The sequence below is a fragment of the Rhinolophus sinicus genome, chromosome 1 (genome assembly GCF_057876585.1).
Source record: "Rhinolophus sinicus isolate RSI-liver-muscle chromosome 1, RSI-T2T, whole genome shotgun sequence".
NCBI lineage: Eukaryota > Metazoa > Chordata > Mammalia > Chiroptera > Rhinolophidae > Rhinolophus > Rhinolophus sinicus.
This window is the reverse complement of record NC_142501.1, coordinates 19,314,771-19,342,712: the sequence shown is the minus strand read 5'-3', so window position 1 is coordinate 19,342,712 and position 27,942 is coordinate 19,314,771. Positions and strand designations below refer to the sequence as shown.

The window sequence follows — 27,942 nt, the reverse complement described above, 5'->3', positions numbered from 1 at the left end:
TCTGGCACTAAAAATGAACTAGTTGGGAACACCCTCATTAAATATTAAGAATTGCTTTTACTTGACTTACACTGACAGATACAGGGGGAGAAAAAGAAAGTATCACAATTAAAAGTTTTATTTAAAACGTCACAAAGTTTAGGGGGGAAAAATGCAATACCTGCAAACTTAAAGGCAGGTCGTGAATTCTGGTAGCCAGTGTTCGGATTTCTCTGTCAGATAAGACACCAGATTGGTCGGTATCAACTTCATCAAAAACTTGAGATATATTCAATGGCTGAACTGCACTCATGAGGTAATAAAAATAAGAGAAGGCAAACTGCATATCCTCAGAATGGCGCACTTTGTGAAATGATGTCTTGTCAAATTCTTCAGGAAACCTGTACAGATGTAACACACAATGAGCTCGGGATGTTTAAAATATACACGGTGCCTAACATCTGTGGAGTTAGCATTTGTTTCCTTCCCACTTATTTAGACAATACCTTCAACATATGACTCCTCAAATATTAGAGCCACAAATTTAGCACGGCAAAGATGTAAGTTTCAAGCAGCCTTAGCTGTAAGCACACGCAAGCAACCCAAACACAAGCCAGACTTACATATCTTGCAGTTCTTGCATAACTATTCGGTCGATCATGTGAGGCATGTGTGCAGGGACTTTCCGAGATGTGAATCCAAACTTGCTATTCAGAATTTTATTTACATATCGGAGGGAATCTGCAAATGTATCTTTCAGTTGCCTCCCAGTATGTGTGCTATCAGTAAAGTATGCCAATTGCATTTTCAATGACTCTTCTTCCTGAAAAGAGAATTCCACACACCACAGCGTTATGTTTAATGCACAAGTATATTCGGTTAACAAGAGATAGAGGTGCCATTTATAGAATGTGGTAATGACTAGTCACTAACGATCCATGAGGGGCAAATGAAATGAGCACTCACACATCACTTAACGGACACTAAGAGCAGGACTGAATTGGATTCCAGTGAAGTATCACCAACATTGGCCTGAGTACAACAGCTGTAGCATGAAGGGGATTCGCCAAAGAATAGTCATTAACCAGGAGATGTCATAGCCATTCAATACAACATTTAGAAAATTTATTTACAAATAAATTTGATAGTGTTTTCATATCAAGCTTTTCTACTGGTGATTTCAAAGCAGCAAGTACTTGACTTTTGAACACAAGAACTAAAATACAAACTGGTTTCACCATATAATTGTCTTAGTATTATAAAATGTAAAGAACCCTATAAGAGGTAAAACTGACTGAATGGGCAAATATTGGCAAAGAATATGAACACACTTTACAAAGGACGCAATAGTGTTACTTCTCAAGCTATAAAAATGTAAAGAGGTTGATGATAACTGGTGTTGGTTAGCCTGTGGCGAAACAACCAGTCGTGGATACTTATTTGTAGAAGCATGAAGTGGTACAACATTTCAGAAGGACATATTGAAATTTCCATGCGCAAGACCCTTTAACCTAGCAATTCTACCGACAGAAATAAAAACATCCTCAAGAGTAAGATATGTGTATGAGAATATTTATTGCAACACTATTTGAAATTGCAAAACACTGGAACTAGCCTGCAGCTGTTAAAAAGAACAATGGCAGTCACATGGGCAATTTGCCCACATGTCACAAACCAAAAGGCAACTGCAGAGCAGTATATGTATAGTGTAACTTCACTGTTGCAAAACAGAAACCATATGGTTTATATGTTTACATACCTATAGAAAAATAGTGAAAAATACCCACCAAATTATAATCGTGATTATCTCAAGTGGGGAGATAAGGAAGGAAGGAGGGAGACCTTTCCCCTTTTTACTGTATCTCTTGTTACATAGCTTGCAATTTCTAATACCAGCTTATGGCACTTTTGCAATTAAAACAAGGAAAAACAGTGTGAAAATAAACCTAGGCACAAACTCTGCATTCCTTCATTCAACAATTAATAAATGCCTACTGTGCCAGGTACAAGATACTTCCTGAAGACAATGAAAGGAGTAAGACATAGTTCCCCTCTTCATCCTCCTTTCTCCCAGCCTGACAGCCACTCATGGCTGGGATTTGTTCACAATCCCACAGGAGTTTTCTGAGTCTGTTAACTCCTACCCACCCTTCAAAAGCCGGCTCACAGGGTACTTCTTCAAGGATGTCTTTCCCAATACCTCCAGGCAAAGATAAGGAATGTTCCTTCTGGATTCCTTGCACACACCTCAACAGAGATACCTGTCACATTGCTACAATTATTCGCCCACAAATCTGTGTTCCCGACTTGCTCTTTGAATAACCATTAGCAGCGACTGTGTTCTAAGCATCTTGCCTTCCCCAGCTGTTAGCAGTGATGGCTCTCGGGAGACGTACAGACACCGCAGCTCTGCGGAGGCCGTGGTTCGGGAGGGAAAGCTCTCCTACTCTGACACTTGGCTCACACTGACTAGCTGTTGTGATGTCGGGGAAGCTAAGGAACTTCTCACCTTGGTTTTTTTTCATCAGCAAAGCTGGGAAAATATCAGATCTGACTCATGGGTGCACACAAAAGCATTTTTTTGAAATCACAGCATGGCAAGCAAAGATACCATTCCTGTTCTACCGCTTACTCAGGCTATGCCCCAGGTGGAATCCCTTGCTCATTTTCACAACAAGACCGTTTTCTAAACTGTAAAATGGGGATAACAATACTTAGGAGAAACTGCTATAAGCTATTTTTATTATTAGGGTTATTGGGACAATAAATGAAACCACCTAAGAAAAGCATGTAGTTCAGTGGTTGGCACAGAAAAGTGTTGGACCAAATGTAGCTGCTATTAGATTATTATCACTTAACAAGGTTATTTTTTCCTGAGCATGGGAAGGAACAAGGCTGGATGTCACTTACATCAAGAAGGTCTTGGAAATACTTTTTTTTCTCCCACGGCAAAAAGCCCAGGTAACTGTCTGTGTAATGTTGCAGTTTTCTTCCGGGTAACACTTCATTAAGATCTATGTGATTTTGAGGATTGTCCTCCATTCTGTTTTTCTCTTCTTCCCCTGTGATTTTGTTTTCTTTGGGCACATGCGTTTCCAGTGGAACCATCAGAGATGAGAGTTTTTCTTTCCACACACTTCCGCCGCCTACTTTTTGGGTCTGAGTTTCAGATCTAAAGCTTGCTTTGGTTTCCAAGTCCGAGGGTGGATTTTGACGCTGGTAGTGGCCAGTGACTTTCATTGTCACCGCTGGAAAAGCTGTCCTCTGTAACCTTTCAGATGCTCCTAAGCTGTTTGGCAACATGCTTTTGTGAACCTGTTTTGCCAGTGGGACCTCCAAACTATCATTTCTTTCACCGTGGTTTATTTGTACTGCGGCGTCCTGTAAGTTCATCAAAAACGATTTCAGCAAGATTGACTTGGACAGGTTGTATCCTTTCACAGTGATGTCTCCACGTTCCAATTGCAAATCCAGGTTACTGAGACGTAACTGGGCCTCTTTTGGAAGGAGTGAAATATTTACCAAGGGAATTTTCACCTCCTCTTGGAATCTCCCTGTTGTATTAACATCATGTCTCTTGAATTTTGGAAAGCGTTTCTCTTCGGGAACATCCTCAAATAGGATTTCCGCATCTGGAAGAAGTGTTATGGGGCTAACCAAAGTTTGGTAAGACCTCTGGGTCGTAGAATTCAGTTTGGGTTCCTCTCTTGTGTCAACCTCTACTGCTATCTGGATTTTGAATTCTTCGTCGTTTGTATTTTGAAGTGTGAGATTAAAATGTATTGTAGTCGCATTCATTCCACTGTGCATTATGAGGTGGATGGTTTTCCACTTGTTGGCAATAGAAGCATGTCGAATTATTGGGTTGTCACTGTAAGCGCCTTCAATTCCCCTTTTGGCTATTTCTGCAAAGCTGAAATAAGGCAGGTGCTCACCTTTTGGAATAACATAGTGAGTCTGGTTTGCGAGAAGAGTTACTTTATATAATTCATGAAAATGATCTAGAGGAAAAAGCACAAACATGACTTAAAAAAAATTAGGCACTTCCCTTCCCTTTCCTTTAATTCTTAGAGTCTGAGTTTTTACTAAGAATGCCTTTAAATGGACTTCAAAGTAATCAGAAATTCTAATCTAAGAGCTACTGGCAGAGGAGGGCTCGTTTTACTATCTGAAGCCACCACAATTATCAACATGGAATGTTTGCTGAGTCTGCCTCACTACCAAGACACCACACAATTCTTGACAGCAAATTCCAATGGTCAACTTCCATCTTTTTGTCCATTTGAAAAAATACAACTTTCTGCCAAAACCACCTCCATTAATAAGCTATCAACAAGATATAGTATTCAAACCATCCTTATCTAATAAATGATTGGTCTTTTGTTATTTCCAAATTAAACCATCATCATGTATTTTTCTACGAAGGTCAATCAGCTTAGTAAAAAGAAAAATCAGACTCAAGCAATAAAGGAAAAGATGTAGCCTTAGTATCTACTGTTTTCTAAAGATCTGTGTCCTTCTCTTTTAACTTACAACTAGTTTGGATGCAAAGCTGGGAAACGGATACACTGAGAATAATTACTTTACCCTCTCTACTTATCAAGGAGTTTTATCCCCTGATCCTTCTGTGTTTTTATGGCAATAAATATACCTTGCCCACAGTCACCAGCATCAAACCCACAGGACAAGACATTGCAGGCTTGGTCACAGAACTTATCAGCGAGCCAGGAATTTGCACAGCCTTGATTGCAGTAAGAGACACTGTTCATTCCTCCTCCAAACTGCCAGGGCTGTCCAACTCCAATACTCCCGGTTCCTCCGCCTCCTGCAACATAGCGACTCCCTGCATTGTTACCTATAGAGGGAAGAGGAAAACAGAACCTTGTTGCACTTGTAATCTTAAAAAAGAGATAGTTCCTTATTTCTTAATAGTGTTTTCAAGATGGATGCCCAAGGTTCAGTCAGAAAGCATTCACCTCATTCTTTAGTAAGATATCTCGTGTAGCTTAAGAAGAAAACGAACTGAAAAGGGGGCATTACTTGACTGTGGGCTGGGCACTTACTATCTGTGCAACCGAGAGGCACAGACTTCAAAACTGCTCCAGGGGACACGTGTAGACGTGGAGGGAGGAACAGGGACACAGGAAGAGGTTATTCCAAAGACTGTGGCTGTCAGAACTGCCCGAAACATGACCGACTATGGGTGCTAACCTCGTTATCTAATGTCCACGTTCTAGTAGTGGCTGAGTTCTCTGGGCTGCACAGATCCACTCTGCATGTCTGTGTGTTCTCCCTGCAGCTGCTTCTATTTCTCAAAAGAGCATCTGATAGATCTGACTGAAACACAACTTGAAGTTTTGTTTCCTCCAGTACTCAACACTTTTCCAAATCTGTTTCCTCATATGAAATACGGGGATGACAACATCTCTGCATGTACTCTCTCTTTCTCAGGTGACTAAGAAATTAAGGTGGATAATGGATAATGTTTCATAAATTTAAATGCTTTATAAATTGACGGCAACAAATAAAAGTAAAGAACTTATTGTTACCAACAAGTCCAAATATAAGCATGTAAGAAAGGGAGAAGAAATGCTGAAGAGATGAGACATTTCTTTCTTTCTTTTTTTTTTTTTACATTTATTTCTTTTGCCATCTCTTTAGTCACGCACTGACCTATGTATAGCCATCTGCTGCTAAAAGCCACCAGCCATGAGCTCCTGTGAGAACCAGTTACAGATGTCCTTGCTCTCGAGCTTACGTGATTAAGGGTATTCCTGATTTCCGTATTTTCAATAATAAGATAAGGCATTTTCAAGTGCCAGGCCAACATGGGAAAATGCCCTCATCGATGGATAATACGAAAAGCTGGATCACACAGACACTAGTCATCACCTCCAGAGTCTCTGGATTACGGATTGTTTTAATACCTGAAGAACGTCTAATTCACTGTCCATGTTCACTAATGATTAGGAATGAAAAAATTCCATAAACTGAAGCAAATTACATTTGAACACATCCTTACCAGAGCAATCACCACCGTCCCAATCACAGGCTGAATTATTACAAGCCTTGTCGCAATAGCCGTCTTTAATCCAGGAACCTGGGCAGCCCTCAGCACAGTTTGGCACAGGCCATGTCAAATAAACCTACGATAAAACCAGAGAGAATGTACACCGGTTTCTGGTTTCTGACACTTTTTAACTCTCAAATTAGGATTCCTTTAAAAAAAAATAAAAATGGAGCCTCTAGCAAAGGTTAATATTTTCCACGGGCTGACTACATTCATTGGCATAGTTTGCTTTTAGTTTGCCTGCACCGGTAGTCATTTTCTAAGTTGTATTCTTTTGGCAGTTCTTACTGAGCACATTTACTCTGTTCCATTCCTCGAGGAAAGCAGACCAGGACTCAATTCATGGATGGTTTCTCACACCAGGGTCTTATAATACATTTTGAAATAAAATAGCAACATGTCAGACTTGGATGTGAGTACAAATGCATGCCAAAGCAGGTGGAAAGTACACCACACAAGTCACTGCTTTCCTGTGACAGCTGTCATTAACTCCTGAGTGTATTTATGCATAATCTTGTCTCAAGGCTGAGAAAAGCTACAGATGAACACTAAACACCCTAAGCATAAGATTCTGTGATAAATTAATCAGTGCAGCAATCTGAGTTGTGGACTCACCTGCTTTCAAAATGTGATACGGGACACGGTTACTTTTGAAATGAAAATCATTAAACGAAGCATGCTCCCCTTTTGAAGTCTCCATGCCTTTTGCCCATTCCATCTGTTTGGAAACTAACTAACTCCTACTTGTTCGTCAAAGTTCATTTCCACTCAGCTGGGAATTCTTCCCGGTTCCTGTCTGATTTCAACCTCCTGTGCTCCCACTCCTTGGCACCCAGGGCACACCTGCCGGAACGGAAATAACTGTACAGAGTCACCGATTTTGTGTGTCACCCCCGGGAAGCCACAGCTCAACTTTGCAGCCCTACAATCTGACACGGGGGAGGCCGCTGAACAGGGAGACCAGAGAATGAGCACAGCAGGGTGGCATGAACAGCGACAGAAAAAGTAGCTTTGTGCATTTACCACGTACAGTTGCAGAGTTCTATCACTTACAAGCTTACGGTGATAAGCCTCCAGCCTAGCAATAAATCCTTCTAACAACGCTATGGGGGATTCCTCTTTTCCCCACTATGCAGGCAGGACACACAAAGGTCAGGTCATTGCTCAGCACGGTTCTAAACAGCTGGCTCCCAAGTCTGTGCTCATAACCACTTCCCCTTCCTGCCTCTCAAAGACACAGTGAGACCAGCTGCCTTCCATGAAACTGCATCCATGTCTTTAAGCAATAAATTGAGCTAACTTTCTATCTTGGTCATTTTGCTGACACTGTAACCAGGGTTTTGTGTTTCATAGTGATTTTGCTTTTTCTGCTGCTGTTGTAGGAGAAAATTTACAGGGCTGGGTAAAAAGAGTGGGTTCTGGATATCTGAGAATGTAGAAAAGTGAAAAATTACTAGGAGGTAGCTTTCTTTCTCCCAAATTGTTAACTTTCCTGGGCTTAGTACTCGAAATGCTTATTTGATCAAATCTGAATACAGTAGTATATATACTGATTCCTGATTTCCCGTTTATAACTTCTAAGTGACTTACAAGCTAGATACCGCTTCCTCTTGGATACTCACCTTCTGACCTTTGGAGTGACTATAAAAATCATCTGGCCAGACATCCTTCCCAAACATGACATCGTCGTTCAGGTAAATAAACTTCTGAGACAGGCCCTCGATGCGATGGATGTGACTTTCAATAGCTGGTGAACTAAAGGTGGGCAAGTGGCTCAAATTCCGAAAAACATCCTTTTAACGAAAAAAAAGAAAGAAAGTGGGTGAATGCGTGATTTTCTTTTTCGAAGGAAGGAGGAAAGTGAGGAAGGACTAAGATAGGTAGAAATGGAAGTGAGAAGGATGAGGGGAGTGAAATTAGGGAAAAGTAAAAGACAGAAAAAGAAACCACAGCCCTGTAATATATGAAAAGTCACGTACCTGGTGTGTCACTATTGTCACTCGAGGATTATCAAGGTTCAGCCACGATGGAATCTGCCCATTGGTGACAATGAAAATATTCCGAACCCACGGTGCGTGCCTCTCGATAGATCGTAGGGAGTATCTCAGTTCCTCATTATCTTCAAAACGGCTGGCAGAAACGTCTTCATCCTGCTTAGACTGAGAAAAACATTTGGCCCATGAAGATGTAAAATGTCCCTTCAGTCCCACCTCCTCCTCCTCCTGTCTCTCCCCCTGCCCTCTCTACTCTCAGGATGCTCTGGCAGACTTTTAAAGACCCAGTCTTACTTTTAAACACTACAACACCTACAAAACACTCAGCATAGTTAAAACAACAACAACACAAATATCTGACATTTCTTTCCCACACTTTTTAGAAAAGATTCTTGGATCTGATTCTAGTCACTTCAATTAATATTAACCAATGGCAGTGATGGGAAAATTAGAAAAGTTCCAGTCAACTCAAACCCTCTTCCTTCTTCTAATATAGTGACTATACATCTTTAACGATCTAAATCCGCGATTCGGGTTTTGAAAGAATCTCTGTATCCCTTACCTGGCTGATGGCACTCAGATCCCATAATAAATACGCAGGACTTATGGTCAGTTCTTTTCCATCAATGGTCATGTTCTTCTTCGTCTGCTTATTCAGTTCTTGGAAATCTTTGGGGTTATTCAATTTTAGAAGGGCTACACTGGCCTCTGAGTACAGCTGCAACTATAAAATAACAAGAGGGTTACCTATGGAAACACTGAGCCCTAAAGAAGAGACACCTTTAGATTCCCAGTTTGATCACTGAACTTTAAATATACGTATAATATAGAATATACAGTATACATAGTATACATCTAAATATATATTATATACATTTAAAGATGAAAAGTTTCACATATATATGAAATAGCAAGCCTACATCTCAAAAAACAAGAAAACCTAAACAAGCCACTTTTCCCAAATGAATGGAACAGACCAGTTATTAAAAACAAGGAGTGGTAGGGAGTGTGGCAGACGGGACATCTTAGGCCACATCTGAAAGCTGTGGCCACTACCCAATGCCACCCAGTGCTGTCAGATTTCCTGAGATCAGAATCCCTGAGAATTATATGAAATCTCCCAATTTTCCATGCTGGCTCAAATGTTTTTGCTTGTCATATATTTGAACAAAATACATCTGGTCACCAGTTTGTGCCCTTTGTTCTAGAATATTTCCCATTTCCTTTTTCTGGGATTAAGCCCTACAATGCAACTTCACTGGATTGGTGGAGAGCAGGTCTGCTAGCAGGGCGGCCTAGCAGTTTCTGTGCCCCACACCTAGGAGGAGTGTCTGGCAGGGCTGCTTACAGTGCTTCTGATAGGACAGGTAGATAGAAATGAGCAGGAGGAGGAGAGACCTAGCCCCGGTTAGAAAGCTCCTTGCTGCAGCTCCTACTTGGATCAAACACGCATTGCAGCTTCCCTCACTTAAGGCACTAATGCCTTACTAGCCCAGCAGGATTCCACGATCACACATGCCCCTCAATCAAAGGGATGTATTGTAAGAAGCTAGAAAGAGAGACAAACCATCCTGCTTATCAGAATGTACACCCTGCTTCTCAGGGCCATTGTAATGAGTTCAGGCAGCCTTGGGAGCGAGAAGGGAATATGAGACATGCCAGCTGGGAGAATGAGAGGTACTGGTGAGGGAGAGGGGGAGAAAATTCTACCCATAGAAATAAAAACTCTCACACAATGTAAGGAGGGGCTGTTTCCCTCTCTTGGGTCAGCCTACTCCCTATCTCAGAGTGTACTTGCTTTTACTAATAAACTTCTTGCTGTTCTACAGTGCACAAACTCTGTCTCTTAACTGAATTCTTTCCTTCAAGAAGACAAAGAGCCGAGGTACGATGTCATTCCCAGTAACACTTCCATAGGAAGAGCACCTTTGGGAGCAAAGCTTTTGAAGCAGTCGTAAGCCTAAGAGGGAGCATTATAAGCATCAACACGTGTTAGGAACAGGCTTCCCCACCTTCACTAGAATCCAAACCATCCTAGATCTGTTTATGTTCTAACTCTATCACAATTTCCTATGAAAAAGGCCTTTCAGAACTGAAAAGGGCAGGGAGAGGATTGGAAACCACTAATCTAGGACAGCAAAATCCTTCTGTTGACCTGGCTTTTCTAACCATGCCTAGGGCCTTCTTTTTTCATTTTTAAAACAGAAGCAAACACAAATTATTATGGGCCCATTCTGAGCTCTTGTATTTGCAACATGACTATACTTCGCTCGCCTCTCAAGGGTTCCTCCGGTTACGTAGGCCAAAAAACTAGAGGTTAGAGTTAGAATTTTATTTATACCCTTCCCCCTTTTTCTTATGCAGGCCATTACCTCTTAGCACAAACTGTGTGTGGCTGTATGTGTGCACGTGCTGGTGTGTGTACTCTCTTCCTGTCTTCTTTCACCTTGGCAGTGCCTGACATATACTCAGCCCGCACTGCTGTCACCACCCTGCCTAGGTGTGGGGAGCAGATAGGAGGAAGGCCATGCAGGGCGAACAGTCTTCTGTCTGCGTGGTACCTACACAGTCTCTCTCACTACCCACTCCCCGCCTCCCTTGCCCCTTCTCTACCTCCCACAGCACCTGGGAGGGCTCCTGAGAGTGCTAAAATCACTCTTCTAGAATAAATAAATGTCGTGCTTTAATATTCTAATTTAAAATTTAATGAGAAACTAACCTTATCTTCATCTCTTCCTCCAAACTGCTTTTATTCTTGAAAACTATTTTGAAATTTCACAGCGTTTTCCTAAGGTAACTATATAATAATTGGAAGAGAGATGAAAAGTAAGGAGCAGAAGGAAATACTTATGTATATGAGAAAGATTGTCTACCACTGTCATCAACCAAGTTTTGAGTGGTGAAAAAGGTGGGGAGGAGGTCTCCTGTGCTGGCCACTAGGTGGCGCCCCAATCCCGGACACCTTAATTACTTTTCAGGAAGAGAGACAGGAGGCGGTAAGGAAGAGTGGTTGCAAAAAGAGCCGAAAGCTGAAGTTCTTAGCTTGGGCAACTGCCTCCATATACAGATTCTTACTTGAAATTATAAGTTTATCTAAATTCTTTAAATCACAAGTTTCTCAAAGAGAGAGCAACTTTTAGACACCTACCCCATAGAGACCCATTTACCCTTTGCTCTTTTTAAGCCATTGACATTTCAAGACATCTGTTACTGTAGCATTACTGTGCTAAGGATGACTGACTGAATAAAAGCACTTAAATAGTTTTTGGGTGTGATCCCTTCCAAATAAGTGTTTACACAAAGCGCTGTGAGACCACCTCGGCTGTAGGTATGTGGGGGCAAGGAAGGCTTTGCAGACAGGAGGCATTTTGGCTGGGCCCTGAACAAGGCAACCATTCTCCCAGCAGAGAGTAGGAAAGACCATTCCAAGAAGAGAGAACAACCTGAGCAAAGGGCCGGAGGCTCGCAGTCAGTGGTGTTTGCAGAGAACTGGGACAACTGTTGCTGAGGCCAGAGCCCCGGCAGGGATTGTACTGGTGCCGAGACTGGGAAGGGAGGCTGAGGCCAGACTGAGAAAGATCTCCGGGTAAAGCGCCTGGATTTCATTTTGGAGACAGGAAGCATCTTTAGGAGGAGGAGGAGGAGGACCCCATTCTAAGGAACACAGTAGGGGAAGATGTAGTAGGTAGAGATTAGACAAGAGGAGGCTGGAGGCAGGAAAACCAGTTCAGCCACGCTGCTGCAGTCCAGCAAGACATTTGGGTTCAACAAGTGCCTTCTCAGTGGTGCCAAGGATGAGAATGGTTCCCGAAACATCTGTGAGAGACCCTCAACATGACCCAGGTGACTCAGCTGTTGGGGGAGAGGGAAGGAAAAATGAAAGGGGAAGTGGATGTTTCTACAGAATATAGAAGTAATGCCATTACCCACACTCAGAGCTTCACTGGGAGAAGCAAGCTTGTCGGGGAAGGAAACCAGAGCTCCGTGTAGAGTGTGCCACATTACAGGTGTTTTGTGGCATGTGAGAGGAAAGGGCTGTGAGGCACTGGACCTCAGGACCTCAACAGCTGAACCATTTCACTCTCCCAGGCTCCCACAAGGCCTCTGCCAAGGCCGGTGGCCTCCCTCCTGCCACTTAGAGCAGTTCTATCCCAGAGACCCCTCCCTGGGCCGTGAGTGTCTCAGGACGGGAATTACCTATTCACCTTTGTACCCCTAGTGATTATTTTGGGGCCGGCACTTAGGGGACCACTCAAGAAGTGCTTGTTGAAAGAATGAGCAAGAAGAAGGGCTATGACTATACGAACCTGCCACAAACAACGTCTTGGACTATAAAGGAAAACGCTTCAACAGTACGATTATCCATAGGAGTCACTTTAGGCTTATGGTACCATGTACTCATACAACATTACTTTGCCTTCATTGTTCTGTTTAGAGCAAAACCAGAATCCCCATCCTCACCCCTCAGGAGGGAACAGAGGAAAAGTGGGACTTGAAAAAGGTTTCATTTGCAAGACAATAGATTTGAATTCATAAAAATTTTTTTGTGGACTATTATAGTCTTATAACTTAGTCTTTTCTATTAAAGGTTTTCTAGTTTGAGATACCTTGAGGTGAGTCTTTATGATCTGATTAATTACCACTAACTTATCTATAGAATTTTTGTATGTGATGGACACAGAATTCGCCTTTTGAGAAATCAGATTGTCCATATTTTCAGCTCACTCTAAATCATCGTGTTTTCATTCATGATGGGTTTTTCATTTGTGATTTGATTTTTGGTTTCTGTTCACTTCTTTAACATATGTCAGAGCAGGTAGCAAACCTTCCCAAAGCTCTCAAGTGCATTCTCACATTTAGTTTAATTCAATGATAGTGGTTGCTGAGTGGGTGTGCAAAAGAAGTCGGAGGACATGGGTTTGTCCTCAAGCTATTTATAATCTCATTTGGAGACAGTATGTTTGCATACTCAGTATTCAAGTAACAAAACAAGATAGTATAAGATTAGATATAGAGAAGCATAGTATAGCCTTCCACTTTACATGTAGGAAATGTCTGTGTGGATCCGAGACACGGGGTCAAAGAGGAGGGCTGCATGGGATCCTTGAAGGCTGACCAGGTCGTTTGTTTCAGCAGGGACAGTGCAGGTAGGGTGAACAGCATATTGTCCTGTCTGGACTCTCTGCACGCTCAACCCTCTGTTCAAGACACATTCAAGGTCACAGTAAATTACAGTAATATTGTATTAATGCCCTTTCTTTTAGTGACTTCCCTGAAACTACCTTATGCACCTGCTCTTTTAAAACATGGCATCATATCTGTGAATTTTATTCCTAAAATAAACACTTCAATAGATTGAACAAGCCATTCTGGAACTGATTTAAGTTTTAGAAAATCACCAGGACATAGTAAAACCTAGTAGGTTTGAGTTATTGAATCCCTAGAAGGAGCTAATTTGTTTTTCAGTTGCATGAGCTGGCCTTTTTCCTAACCTTGTACTACCATATACAGGTGTATCAAATCACATCAGTGACAGCAACATCAGCAGGAAGTAAGAATCGGTAAGCTAAACACAGTGACAGAATTTAAAGAGCATTTCTTTGTAGAATCAAGAAAACCAGAGCTTAACAAATTTCGAACCAAGAACTTTATGCCCTTTCTTCTGAGAGAAAACACGCCCACGGATTATAGCCTGGAATGTTTCTGACAGAATAGCAGGAATCTTGACATAAGGTCAAAAGGAAAGTACACCTACATGAACTGTGCCCTAAATCAACCAGGCAAATAGCTCTGAAAACAATAAATGTTAAGGAAAAGGCATGTCACAGGGCAGCCTCCAAAGTCAACTCTGACAAATGGCATTACTGGTCAAGCGTGAAGAGTTAGTAAGTCTAAATCCTACTATGTTAATGGCTCTGTTAGCTATTAATGAATGAAGATTTCACCTTAGCAAACGTTCCAAATGTCTGAAGCACACTCCCTTTGAGCAAAAGCTCCCAGTAAATATGCAGGTTGGAGCCTGTGTGTACTTACCACATGTATGATTTCCCCCATCTCCTCCTTCCTTTTGCTTCCATTTCCTTATACTCTAAGTTCCATCAGGGCTTTTGTCTTTTTCGTCCACTGCTATATCCGCAGCAGGTGTAACAGCCCCTGACACACCGTAGAAGCTCACTTGTTAAACAAATGATCCTGCTTCTATTTGGGACACCAGCAAACCAAATAAGACTCTTAGAATTTTGCCCAAATTAAGAGTAAGGAATGAGGATCTCCTATAAATAACAAGCCATCTCCATGACAACATATTGTGGCAGAATAGAGACCCTCTATGCTTCTTATGATTGTCAGCTATTCTATGAACGAAATGAACCACGAGAGAAGTCATGCATTAAGTGAGATGTGCTATACTAGTTTGCTCTATTTTCTATGCTCTTACCAGTTTTATTTTAGAAGAAAGATTCTCTGGCAATTTTGCTTTTAGTTGATTTGTTTCCTTGAATGTCAGTGGAAATCCACTCAGGAAAGCCAAATCTTGCATTAGCACTAGCCCGGGGACTTCTTTATCTGTTGTCTAAAACAAAAGGGGGAAAAACACAGCTCACTCTTGTGTCAATAGGTTGGGGAAACTTACAGCTGAGAAAACTAGCAAAGATCTACTGTACCACATGAGCTTCAAAGTAAGAATGTTAAGATTACCTACATCAACATTTACTAACACTAGCAAGCCAACCTTAGAGAAAAAGCAAACATTAAAAAGCCTCTCAACGTAAAAGCGCTACATTACTCAAACTTTTATTCTAGTCTACTGCAAAAATACAATTAATTTAAAATCACATACCAAATAGCCCCTCCAAACTGTCTGTTTGCTGTTTCTCTTCAACATTCCAGCGTGAGCACCTTCAACTACAATAAAGAATACAATCAAATGACTACTTCACTGATGTCTGGCAGGACACTGTACAAAGCATTTTGAGAGCTGTTAAAATAATACATGGTCTCAAAAAGTGGTAGTTGGGGGAAGACAAAATTAACCTAGCCAACAAACGGAACAATGTAAATCAGTGCATAATTAATGTTAAATTTTGCAATACCGAAGGAGAGATTCATGCAGCAGCAGATATGTGGAAACGACAAATTGACAGAAATCCCAAATGTAGGAGACAACAGAAGGGGGCTCTCGAAAGCTAGGCCAGTGGCATTTAGATTAATAGCAGGGAGCCACTGTGGATCCCAGGGTTCCTTAAGAAAGTCACCAGTCACCATGAATTCAGATAAGGCTGATTGGAGCAGATTTGGAGGGGGCTGGGGGGGGGGGGCAATGACACAGCCCAACTGGGAGTGAGTTCTAAAGTGATTGGGGACAAATGAGATCAGCAAAGTTGCTGCTGACATTCGGCGATCATGGAAAACAGGAGAGAGGTCAGAGGGCTGTAATTCTGATCTTCAAAATCGGCACAGAAAGTAGGTTCTGCAAACTATAGCCTGGCAAGATGGATTTCAATCCTGGGTTGAGTCTCAAATGTACCATAAAAGTATAGTTGGTGAGCATTGGAGAAGAATAACCCTTCGCAATACAGTTTATCTTTAACGGAAGCACTGAGTACTAAGGACACGGGTTCATTATGAATAAATTTATCTCTGTGGCTCTCTCCCCTCCATTGACATGGTGGGTTCTACAGTGACAGATCAGAGAATTCTAACAGATGTGGTATATGTATTAGTACATAATCTCAGCAAGGTCATTATAAACATCTCATGTCATCTTTATGGCTATAGTGGAGACATACAGGCTCTATCTCACATTGAGTGGAGATCTCCATTCTGACTGCAGAATGTGAAACTATAAAGCTAGAATCTACCTAGAGAGAAGTTTTAGAGTTCTGCCATAGGTTCTGTCTATGAGGTTTTGGAAGAGACAGAGGCATGCTTGTCAAACATGTGGATTTACATGAAGCTGACAGAGAAGCTATTATCCTGAGTAACAGACTAAGTAAGGGTTTCCCAAAGTTCTTACTATTTGGAGCAATGTGTCAAATCTGGCAAAATCAAATCTCCTACAAACAAAGGTTAAGATCTCTAACTTGGCACCCCAAACTAACCACACAAGCATAAATTAAGAGACGTTTCAACATTAGCACATCTGGTATTTTGTTTTGTTTTTTAAAGACTTAAAGAGTTTTAGTTAACACTGAGTTCAGTATGCGGCAACAACGTGCTATGGCCATATCAATCACTATGTTGTGCGTTTAAACAGAAGCAGAGTACTTAGAATAAGAAAGGTGATACTCCCCAACACCAACCCATCAGGAAACCCTGGTGGGCTGACCTTCAGAATGTCCAGAATCCAACCACTTCTCCCATCACTCTGATCCAAGCCACCTTCCCTCTTGCCTGAATTATCACAACTTTGGCCCACCCCAAACCCGGTCTCTATTCCCACCACAGCAGCCAGACTAATCCTTTTGGAACATAAGTCAGATCACATCACCCTCTACTCAAAATCCTCCAATGATTCATTGGGCTCTGTCCTTGTCATGGCTACCAGGGCCTACACCATTTGGCCCCCCATTACTTCTTGAGGCTCATCTGTTGCCCCCTTTTCCTTGTTCACTCTGTTCCAGTCACTCTGGCCTCCCTGCTCTTCTTCAAACATGCCAGACACACTCCTGCCGCAGAGCCTTTGCACTAGCTATTCCACTGACCTCATCACTCGTTCCCCACATATTCATGTTGCTGGCTCTCTCATCTTCTCCAAGTTTTCACTCAAAATTCACCTTCTTGGTGAGCCTGCCCCTATCACCCAATTTCCCCTGCTCAATTTTTCTCGACAGCACTTAACTTCTACAAACTATGTAATTTACTTGTATATTGTATTTATTATCTGTCTCCCTCTACCAAGATGTAAACTTGATCAGATTTTTGCTCATCTGTTCACTGCAGTATCTTCAGCATTGAGAACAGCACCTGGCACATCATACGCACTCAATAAACACTTGTTGAATGAACAATTTGCAGATTGAACCACACTGAAAAGAATGTCTAACACCAGTTGACACACTTTAAAACAGAAACAAAAGCTCATTCTGGGAAGTGCAAACTAGGATGCCGGTAGAGAAGCCCTTAAGACACAGCTAAAGGAACAAGAATGAAAAGAAACCTCACACGGGAAAAGGATTACATTAGTTCTATAGGATTCCAAAGGATACAAACTTAACCAGTGTAAGAAAGCTGTAAGGAAGCACTTTGTAAGTCCTTGTAAAAGCAATGTAGTCCAGAGGTAAAATAAATTGTCACAGGAGGAAATTCATTTCCTATACATCAAAGGGGATAAGCCTGACTGGAAAAACCACTTTGCTGAGGAGACTGAGGTCCACCCCTCGCGGGCTGGACTGTGTGACTGTTTAAGTACCGCCCAATCAGCTGAGGCGAGGACACCATGCAGTGGCAGGAGAATCAGAGATGGGAAGAAATGACACATTTCAGGAGGAAAACAACAGGTCAACATAGCTCGATGATTAAATAGAAAGAGGTTAAATGAGATAAATGCAATGTCAAGTACGGATACAAATTTTTTCATCTAACTCAGGGGTTGGCAGCCCATGGCCAAATTCTAGGCATGGCTTGTTTTTGTATGGCCCCAAGCTAAGAACAGTTTTTATATTTTAAAAAGGTTAAATGTTAAATTCTTATATAAATACCTACATAACATCTGCCATTTTGGCTCTGGCCCACTAACCTAAAATATTTACTATTTGGTCCTTTAAGAAAGAAGTTGGCAATCCCTGATCTAGGTAACTGAGTGCAATAAAGAGTAAGTATGCGGCCCACTAGAAATGTAAGCTCCAGGAAGGCAGGAGTGTGCCTTTTTTCTTCTCTACTGTTTCCCTGTGACATAGAACAACAACCAACTCAGCACCGGCTCAACGAATCTTTACTGAACGAATGAATATAATAAGTAGAACAGTCAACTAGAAACCCAAGTGGGAATTCAAAAACGGTGTTTAGGTGTCTATAGTTTAATACAGATTTTACTTATATCAAAATTTACAATTTTTTAAGTCTTTGCTACATTATAAAATTAGAAGAAAACTCAAGTTCCTCTCCATAGATGTTATAACTGAGTTATAATTATTAACATAATGTCATTCCCTTTTCTGTTTAGATAAAATGTTATCAGAATACCTTCATTTAAGGAAACCTTAGTTTAACAAACAGAGCTAAACTTAGCCAAACAATAATACGGATAACTTGTTATAATTTGTCCAAGATTATCCCTTTACTTTCCCTATAGATTTAAAACATAAATAAAAAAACACTAAGTTATTTATACTAAATAGTCCAGGAACAGACCTCTAGTGGGAAAGGGGAGATACCTGTACTTGGAAAGGTTACAATTTCCTTTCAAATTACAAATAACTTAAGTACCAGGAGGTGAGTACTAAATTAGATACTATTCAGGACACCAGCTGGTGAGGACTGAGGTCTCTGCTCAATAAAGAAATTAGAAGAGAACACCAAATCAAAAACTAAGTTGGGAGTTAGGTTATAAGTTCTTCCAGGAAAGTTAAAGTAAAACAATATCATTGTGAATGTACTAGTGAATGTACTAGTCCAGGATCTTCTTGGAGGAGACAGAACTTGACGGGTCTGGAACGAACAGGAGATGGGCTAGGAGAGGAAGAGTTAGAGGAAAGAGAGAGGCAGCACCACACATGGTGACGACACTGACAGCTTGGAGGAGATACAAGGAGGCCAGTGAGGTGAGGATTGATGGGCAGAATCAAAGTAATTACAGCTGAATCCTGAACCATATGATTTCACGGATATGTGGTATATAAACCAAAAACAACAAAAGAACAAGACAAACAAATGAGAAACAAAAACTCATAGACACAAACGATATTTTAGTGGTTATCAGAGGATAAGGGGGGAGGGGGTGGTAGATGAGGGTAAAGGGGATCAACTATATGGTGAGGGAAGGAGAACTGACTCTGGGTGGTGAACACACAATGTGATGTGATTTATAGATGATGTAATACAGAATTGTACACTTGAAATCTATGTAACTTTACTAACAATTGTCACCCCAATAAACTTTAATTTAAAAAAAAAAGCTGAATCCTAACCACGAGAAAGACAGAGAAGTTTGTGTCTGTGAAAAACAAATATATACTACTGTACTGTTCTCTTCAAAAAGGGAGTGAACTGATAAAACAGGGTTTTCCAATTTATTTACAGTTGTGTGCTAGACAGATTGCAGAAGAACTTTACAGAGCAGCTAGGAATCTATGACTGGAGTCTGTGTGAAGAAATTCAGCCCGGTGTAGAGGAAATGAGATGAGTAGGGTAACAATCTATGAATCATTTGCAAAAAAACAAAAGCAAGTAACAGGATGAAGTGAATTACTATTAATCGTTGTGGAAGTAAAAAGGAAGAATGGGTCATATAGTTCCAGATTTAAGCAGGGAGGTATGACATTGAAAGAATGGGAGCTTGAGAATAAGACTCTATGCCGTAAAGGGACAATCAGTTTGCACTTCACACAAGTGAAAACACACAGAGCCTCCAAGGAGAGAGGTTCAGTGCAGAGGCAGAATGAGAGACAAGAGGCTCAAGGAGACCCAGGCGTGGGGCTCAGCACCTCAGCAGCCAAGTGGGAGGAGGGATCCCTATGGATGCGGGTACAGTATTATGGAAGGAATTACGATTTTAATTCTATCATCTGGCCAACTCAACTGTATAACCAGATGTTTCAGACTGTGAAGTATGAATGTTCCAGGTATGTTCAAGTATGATTGCTCCACGTATGTTCTGTCCAAACAGCAGAAAACAACCTTGCTGAGGAGTTATATGTTTTTAAAAACAAAACAAAACAAAAAACAAAAAACAAAACCCTCCAGAATAACTGAGAGCCAAGAAAGAAAGGTAAATGTTGAGTACCAGGAGTAAGGTCCTGACCTGAAGCACAGAGAGCGCATGTATTACATGTGCATTTCTGAGGTTAGGGCTGAGATGCAATGGCAGCTCTTTTGCTTCTCTTTTTATCTGAATCATCTCTGTTCCACCCAGAATTTTTAAATTCAAACATCTAATGATAACAGGATTTTAAAATACCCACAAAAAAATCTTACCATTCTTAGTATTGTCGAAAACAACAACTGAAACATTAGTAGAAGGGTTTTTGGGTTTTGCAACATTGAATATGTCGCTGGCAGAATGAAAAGAAGGATAAAGAGATGGCAGGTCCTTCAGTGTGACGTTGGCCGGCAGGGCTGGGTCCAGGATAAGCATTGGCACCTTAATGCAGTGTGTCAGCAAACACTCCAACTGCTTCTCACTGGAAGGAAACACCAACATGCTCACAACTACATTCTTGAAAAATTCATCAACACTAAAAAGCTTGTTGGTGCTACTAAATTTTCCAGGTGTTTTTCTACATCCTATAAAAAATCATAATGTTTTAATAAACAAAGAATTTTATTTCAAGAACATAAAAATTTACTAAGTTAGCAAGTATGGTATATAAAATTATTTAAAAAGTACAAGTCTAAAGATAGGTATTTCAAATTTCTATTAATAAAACATGATTGCAACCAAAATGTACTAATTCAAAGTTATGCAAAAATTAAGCATTTCATTACTATCATTTGAAAGATTAGTCATAATTCCTGTGAAGCCCATTATTAGGCAGATTAGGAAGTAGATAAATCCGGTTGACAAGAGTGTCACCATACTAGATACAGTTTACCAGGTCCAACTAGAATACAATTAAATACATTGGATACGACATGACACTGATGCAAACAAAAGCAAATGTGACAAGGTTCTAAGGTGATTTTACATGAGATATTTCTATGTAAACCTAAGAAATACCTAGAATAAACATATTACCTAAATAAAAGACTGGGCAAAGGACACGGCTAAAGAATTCAAAGTGGGAACTATGACTATTTAAATAATACATAAAATTGTCCAACCTCACTAATAATCAAATAAATGCAAATGAAAGCAATGAAGTATCACATTTTGTTTACTAACTTAGCACCCTCAAGAAATCATGTCTCAATGTTAGTCCAAGTACAGCAAACCTATTCCTCTCAAAAACTGCGGGAGTCACTCTAAATGGGCATTCACCATTTCCTCTTTGGAAAAGCAATCTGGTTATACATACATTGGTTATAAATATCTATCTATCTATATATAGATAGCTATCTATATATCTCTATCTCTATCTATCTATCTATCTATCTATCTATCTATCTATCTATCTATCTATCTATCTATCTATCTATCTAAAACAGGCAGATGCTTCTTCCTCAGTACTTTACTTTCAGGAATCTAGTCCAAGTAGGAGAAGAGAAACAAACAGGAAAAACGAACACACACACACACACACACACACACACACACACACACACACACACAGAAATGCCACAGGCCCAAATAAAATATCACAAAGTACTGACAAAAGTGAAAATATAAAAGTGCCCTACATTTCGTAAATTATAGTATAGTTACTTTATAGAATATTATATACAACTATCAAAATTGAAAAGAAGCATGGAGATAATTTATCAACATAGAAATATGTACGATTATATAAAACTTTTAAAATAGGATAAAAAATTGCATTTAGATTATAATTTATAACTATAAAACATGCATGAAAAAGGAATAATAAAACAATCATAGCTGTTGAATGAGGCAGGGCCATAGAATTGTGTTGGTTTGTTCTTTTTACTTTCCTCTCAACCTTTCTGTAACGTTGCATCATTACTTTAAATAATTTATAAGGCATTTTAAAATAACAGTATTAACAGTAGTATATATAAATATCTATAATTAACATAAAGAATAATTCAGAAGGTACTTCTGGATCTCAAAATTCCTCAGGAACATTTCTATGAATAACTCTTTTAAGTCTAATGATTAAGTGGGGAAGTGGCAGTTAACAGAGATTTCTGCTTTAAGTGAGGCAGTCTTGTTTTAAGGAGCTATCAGAGTCAGTTATGATTCAAATCAAGATAAATATATCTGATTCTTGTCATTAGGCTAAATTCCCTTCCCAGTCCTCAAATATGAGACATACAACTATGACAGCTTTTAAAGATAAGGAAATATATATTGAACACATAATTAAATAATGGATATAAATTCTATAAATGAAGACACTGGGTATAAGTTAGAGTTTAAGCAGACCAAGAAGAACAGTACACTAAGACAGATTGATTGGAATGATAAAGAAGAAAAACAAACCTTCTTAACCCTTCCAAGAAACGATAAAGCTTAGGTCAGCCACAACACAAATACCCAGAGTTCTCAATCAACAATAACTTGGGCACCGCAAAACTTCCTATCTCATGGATGCACTTAATTTGGGGGTCAAAAACTAGCCAAAGAGGGATTTAACAGGAGCAATAGAGTAAAGACAAAATACTGTGTTCTGAAAAAAAACCAGTGAGAACCTGGGAGTTTTACTTCAATCCTTCAAGTTTTTATTCCTGAGAGGAAAATCAAACTGCTTACCTCTTCTTAGTAGGCTCCGTTGTGTTCTTCCCAAGGATTTCTCTAAAGAAAGCAAATGTATTTCATTACAGATGCATGGACTAGTGCTAGCCCTGAATGTGAACAAGAGATAACTTACAACATTGATTTTCTTGCTTACTCCACTGGAACTAACCAGTAAATTAGGGAGTGCAATAATGCTTAGAACATTTAAGGTACATAATAAATTATGTTTCAACAAAATATGATCAATAAATATTATCATCATGTACCTTCCACAGTAACCACAACAGTTCAATTAAAACATAATCTTTTACATTTTACTAGTAAAACATGGTACCAGACTGTCAAAGCCATTTTCATATATTGGGAAGGTCTGAAATTCTCTAACACTGAATAAAACAGACTATTTGTTGCAGTATAACATAGCCAGTGACCTGCAACTGGGGCGCACCCGTAACATTTACAAAGAAGTAAATGGGGAAATTCTCAGCAAATACTCCTGGGGAATCAGAGGGGACATTACATTGGCCAGGGCCCTAGCTCTGAAGGCTCTCCAGAAGCCCATGGTACCTTTCCCAGATAAAGTAAAATGATCAAAATTCCATATATATGAAATCACCAGTTTCTAGTTTGCATACTATTTGATATTCCAAGGGGTAAAGAGAATATACTTTTTACTGCCTTTATCAAATGGGAAAAAAATTAACTCTGTAGGCCTGTTTTATTTTTCAAGGGAATAATATACATCCTACTGTATAGCTATGTTGCAGAATAAAACCTTATTGCTTGAAGATATCACACCTGGGCCTCAGACTGAGTGAGCAGGAATCCCAGGGCTCCCTTGGGAGGCTCCTCCATCTTCAGGCCTCTCAGAGACCCAGGCATCACTAGTGTGCCGCCGTCTAAAACAGGCAGCTAACAAAGTGAGGCCAGGATCTTGCCAAAGGGGCCAGCTGAGTCCTCTCTAGGCACCAAGAAACAAGGGTCAGGCGCATGGCTGCAAGCTCTTGAGATGCAGGTTCTTGTTGGGATAGCACTGGGGACATCACCTCACCCTTCTGAACTGCACTGCTACTTGTAGAACTTTTGGGGTTTTGTTTGCTAAAAAAATCAGTTTTACCTCATTGCTTTCTGCTCCTCTTCCATGTGTTCTCTGACTTGCTGGAGTTCCTTCAGTAGTTCCAGGTCTGTGCCGTTCACCCAGGTGTACACCACATCGATCGGCATGGGCAGACAGAGCCTAGGGCAAACCAAGTCCCCCAGCTTATATGCATGTTTCCAATGCTTTGGGGAATAAGAGTATAACAGGGTTTAAACTTCAAGGCTGTGAAAAAAGTCAATGAAAAGGTAATCCCACCGTGGCATATATCACAAAATTGCATGTTTTCACACTGGAGCTAGGGGACTAATATTTGTTGAAAACCTTCTTTACACAGTTTACGTACTTCGTGTAGTTTGCATCTTTGAGCCCCACAACCACCCTGTTAGGAGGCTGACAGCACTCCACATTTACGATTGTGGGGAAGGTCTGAGAAGCTCACTTAAACTACTACATTCTCAGTTTAGCAAAAAATGAGTCAATTGGGATACAAATGCAACCAGAGGAAAAAAATGGAAGTTAAAATTACCAGAGTTATACTCAGTTCCACCATGAAGACCAGCCCTATTTAATGCAGCCCTCCTACTCCCTGCTGCCCCCAAACCAAACCCAGCCCCTCCCAATCCTCCTGGTCTTGCTCTGCTTTCTTCTCTTCATAGCACTTATCATCTAACATATTAAAGAACTAACTTGTGAACCTACACTGGTAATTATATGTGCCCCTCCCCTAGAACGTACACTCCAAGAAGGCAGGAAACTTCCATCTTGTTCCCTTAAGTACCCAACTGATTAAAGAGTGCCCAGCACATAGGAGCTCAGTAAGTATTTGCTGAATGAGTCTGGTTTCTGAGACACTAGCCCAGAAGAACTTCCCAAACCTGCTCAGTTGTTTCCTTGTTATCCTAGCCTCAAAATAAGGAGTCAGGCAAGCATTTAATTCTTGAGTATCCTGTCTAAGGCTCATCTTGGTGTTTTTGTTCAGTTCTTACCCCTGCTGAAAGCTCTCTTCCCCTATTTTTCACCGACTTACCAAGATCCTACCCATCATGCAGTGCCTGCTCCAGACCTATGTTACAAAGTATGCGACACAGGACACAGACTTGGGATGGTTCTGTTTCAAGTTTGGTCTTTTCCAAGAAATGGTACAGTCTGGGTTTCTTTTTAGGTCAAGGACCACTGCTTACCCTCCTTTTGTCTTCCTCACAGGCCAGGCACAGGGTCAGGCCCATGGCAGTAAGAAGAGCTCCAAAGCCTAACCAAAGCATCTCATCTTTGCTTCTGGGTGCAATCATCTCGCTCAGGGCAGGATTAATTATCTCATGGGAATATAAATGTGGTTTGGTGGATAAATCTTTCAAATTATGGAAGGAAAAATATAAATAGTAGAAGTCACAACCACCTCTAGCTTAGAAGAAGCAGGTAAGATGATGGCAGGAGTGTTTACCCATTCACTAAGTATTTATTGAGCACTCAAGTGTGTTCTAGAAGCTGAGGACTCAGCAGTAAATAGAAAAAAATCCAAATCTGTGCCTTCATGGAGGTTACATTCTAGAAAGGTGAAGATAGGAAATAAGCCAAATAAAGTCAGATGATGTTCAATGTTATTATGGAGAAAATAAAGCAGGAAATGGGGACACAACGTGTGCCTATATGAGAGGTCGGTGTTAAATAGGGAAATCAGAGATGGCCTCACGGGAAAGTGGCATTTCAGCACAGATATGAAGGAAGTGAGGACGCAAGCCATGTGGGTAACTGGGGGGAAAACGGTGCAGAGAAAGGGAATACCACAGGCAAATACCTATCTGACATGGGCAAAGAACTGTGGGCAGTGTGGCAGAGACAACAGAATCAAAGGGAAGAGCATAAGAGGAGGGGGGTCTCAGAACACCAGGGGACCCAGTTACATGGGGAAAACCAGGAATCACCTCATAATCAGGCATCTGTGATCGCTGAGCGCCTACCAGCCCTCCCGTGAAGGTTCCCCAGCGCCTACAGAATAAAACCTAAAACTCCTTAATCTACACCTCATGCTCTAGACACTCCAGCCGTATAAGCCTTACCCAAACAGGGTAAGAACTTGCAGGCCTCTGTGCCTTTGAACATGCTTCCTCCTCTGCCTACAATATCCTTTCTTTCATGCTTCTTTCAACCACTTCCTCCTTCCTCAACTGCCCTCTTCCCTCATCTTCCCTCAAAGCACAAAGAGAATGTGCTTTGTACACTAAGGAATCCTTAGCACACCGTGTTGGACTATTCTTTTATGCATGTCTATCTTCCACTAGATGGAGTTATGTGTAGGACAGAAATGCTATCGTGTATTCTGTGCCCTGCTTCATTATTTCCTCTTTCCTTTCCCTTCAGGCTCTCTCTCCCTACTGTAAGGGTGTACAAAAGCTTCCTCATCTAGGTTTTTTCTGCATTTATCTACACCAATGGTTTTCAAATGTTAACAGGTTATCAGAATCAGCTGTAGGACTTGTAAAACAGAGTGCTAGGCTCCATCTCCAGAGTTTCTCATTCATTAGGTCTGGGCTGGACCCCGGAATTTGCATTTCTAACAACTTCCCAGGTAATACCCATGCTTCTGGTCCAGAAATTCACTTTGAGAACTGCTCACTTATATGTAGGTTATAGTTCACATTGTAAAGTTTAAAAAAAAAGCTTCCCCCCTAAAATGCCAGTTCTATATGAGGTGAGTTTCTCTTCTTCATCACCACATGTCTAGAAACAGTGCTTGGTGTATGAGTGCGGTTTAATATATATTTGTTGGCTAAATAACCACTAGTTTATTCTCTCAACATATACATCGGTCTTTTCCATTAAAAAAAATAAAATGCCTCACATTACCCTCATATAAATTACCCAAAGTCATTTCACTCCCAACTTCTCAGGTAGTCTATGCTCAGACTGAAACTTAACTTTAAAAAACTGCTTAAGTGACATATTTTTAGAAGAAAAGGCTTTAAAAAAGAAGAAAAAGAATTATACATTCTAAAACTTTCCTATAAAAGTAATTATCTGCTATTAAAATTTTAAAAATAGAATCAAGACATATCTATACATGTTCAACTGAGGAACACAATGTAAATATATAATGCATCTGTGCACTGTTTCTTCTAATAAGGCTGTATGACATGATTGATTTAATTCTCTGGTGTTAGACTAACCACCCTAAGGAGAACTTGTGATCTGCTCCACGTCAGTGAGTCAGTTGTTTTTCTACGATTAGACATTGTCACAGTGAGATTATCTTTCATTTTAACCACGAGACCACTATCTTAGTTCCCACATGAGAAGGGAGTCTTTATCTTAGAGCTGAAGACTATATAAGTCACCTCTGACTCAAAACTAAAGCTGTGGTGACAGTGATACAACTTTTATTTTAATCAGTTTAGTTTAAATTTAAATAAAGGCACTTAATAGTCCCTTGGCTCTACATTCTATAAAGTAGGTAAGAAAACTTAGAACTTAAATAGTATCTTAGAACAAAACAATTGTTAGAGATTTCACTCTTAATATAACATCTACATTTTAGAGATGATAAAATTGAGCCCCAGACTGACTTAATGCCTCACAACTAGTAGTAGTAGATAATTTATATAGAATGGATTTTTTTTTACATTCAGTGTAAACAATATTAAAAAGACTTGTAGAAAAACTAGCAAAACAATGAAAACTTCCTATAAACATTACAGTATTTTAAAATCTATTAGAACATGTGATATGTATGATTCATTTACTTGTCATCATCAAAATAAGGCAATTTTGAAATATTTCTGCATAAAAATCAAATTATATTTTAATGCAATCTAAAATTAGAAGAAATATCTAACACACACAAAAAAAATTCTTCAGAAAGAGAACAAGCGTGTTTAATTAAAACTGCTAGACCTTAACATCTGGATTTTCTAAGCTAGTTTTCTTTCTAAAAGTTTCGAGGCCCCTCAGAGCATGGCTTTACACAACCACACCAATAGCACCTAACACAGCAAAGGCACAGTAGGTTGAATAGGTAGTCAAAAAATGCTTGAGGGGGAAAAAAAAAGAAGACTCCATTTTGAGATTTTTTTTTGGAAAACTCAATGTTATTAAAGTGAAAATTGGAGAAGTAGGCAAATTATATTTCATTAAGAATCCGTTAATGTAACACTTCTCAAAGTGTGGTGACCAGGCCAGCAGTTTCAGTTTCACCAGTTAACTTGTGAGAAATGAGAAGTCTCTGAGCCCCTCTCTGACCTACAGACTCAGAAATTCTGGGGGTGGGGAGAAACCATATTTTTTCAAGCCTGCC

The 27,942-nt window shown here is 40.2% G+C and overlaps 1 protein-coding gene across 3 annotated transcripts in view; it reads right to left on the bottom strand.

Moving 5' to 3' along the window:
* Positions 1 to 27,942, bottom strand: part of GNPTAB (N-acetylglucosamine-1-phosphate transferase subunits alpha and beta) — an 88,406-nt gene that overhangs the window by 12,254 nt on the left and 48,210 nt on the right. For 2 of the 3 annotated variants that reach the window (XM_074326216.2, XM_019732104.3), the window contains exons 3-15: positions 23,673 to 23,792; positions 22,571 to 22,612; positions 20,176 to 20,381; positions 14,882 to 14,946; positions 14,480 to 14,614; positions 8,606 to 8,767; positions 8,029 to 8,208; positions 7,672 to 7,842; positions 6,002 to 6,125; positions 4,631 to 4,834; positions 2,890 to 3,980; positions 603 to 802; positions 161 to 380 (exon numbers count right to left, since the gene is read on the bottom strand). In XM_074326216.2, coding sequence (XP_074182317.2) covers positions 161 to 380; positions 603 to 802; positions 2,890 to 3,980; positions 4,631 to 4,834; positions 6,002 to 6,125; positions 7,672 to 7,842; positions 8,029 to 8,208; positions 8,606 to 8,767; positions 14,480 to 14,614; positions 14,882 to 14,946; positions 20,176 to 20,381; positions 22,571 to 22,612; positions 23,673 to 23,779 — 2,907 coding nt within the window. In that variant the 5' untranslated portion in view covers positions 23,780 to 23,792. Of the gene's footprint in view, positions 1 to 160; positions 381 to 602; positions 803 to 2,889; positions 3,981 to 4,630; positions 4,835 to 6,001; positions 6,126 to 7,671; positions 7,843 to 8,028; positions 8,209 to 8,605; positions 8,768 to 14,479; positions 14,615 to 14,881; positions 14,947 to 20,175; positions 20,382 to 22,570; positions 22,613 to 23,672; positions 23,837 to 27,942 lie in introns of all 3 variants that reach the window. The other variant, XM_074326217.2, reaches the window with a different exon arrangement.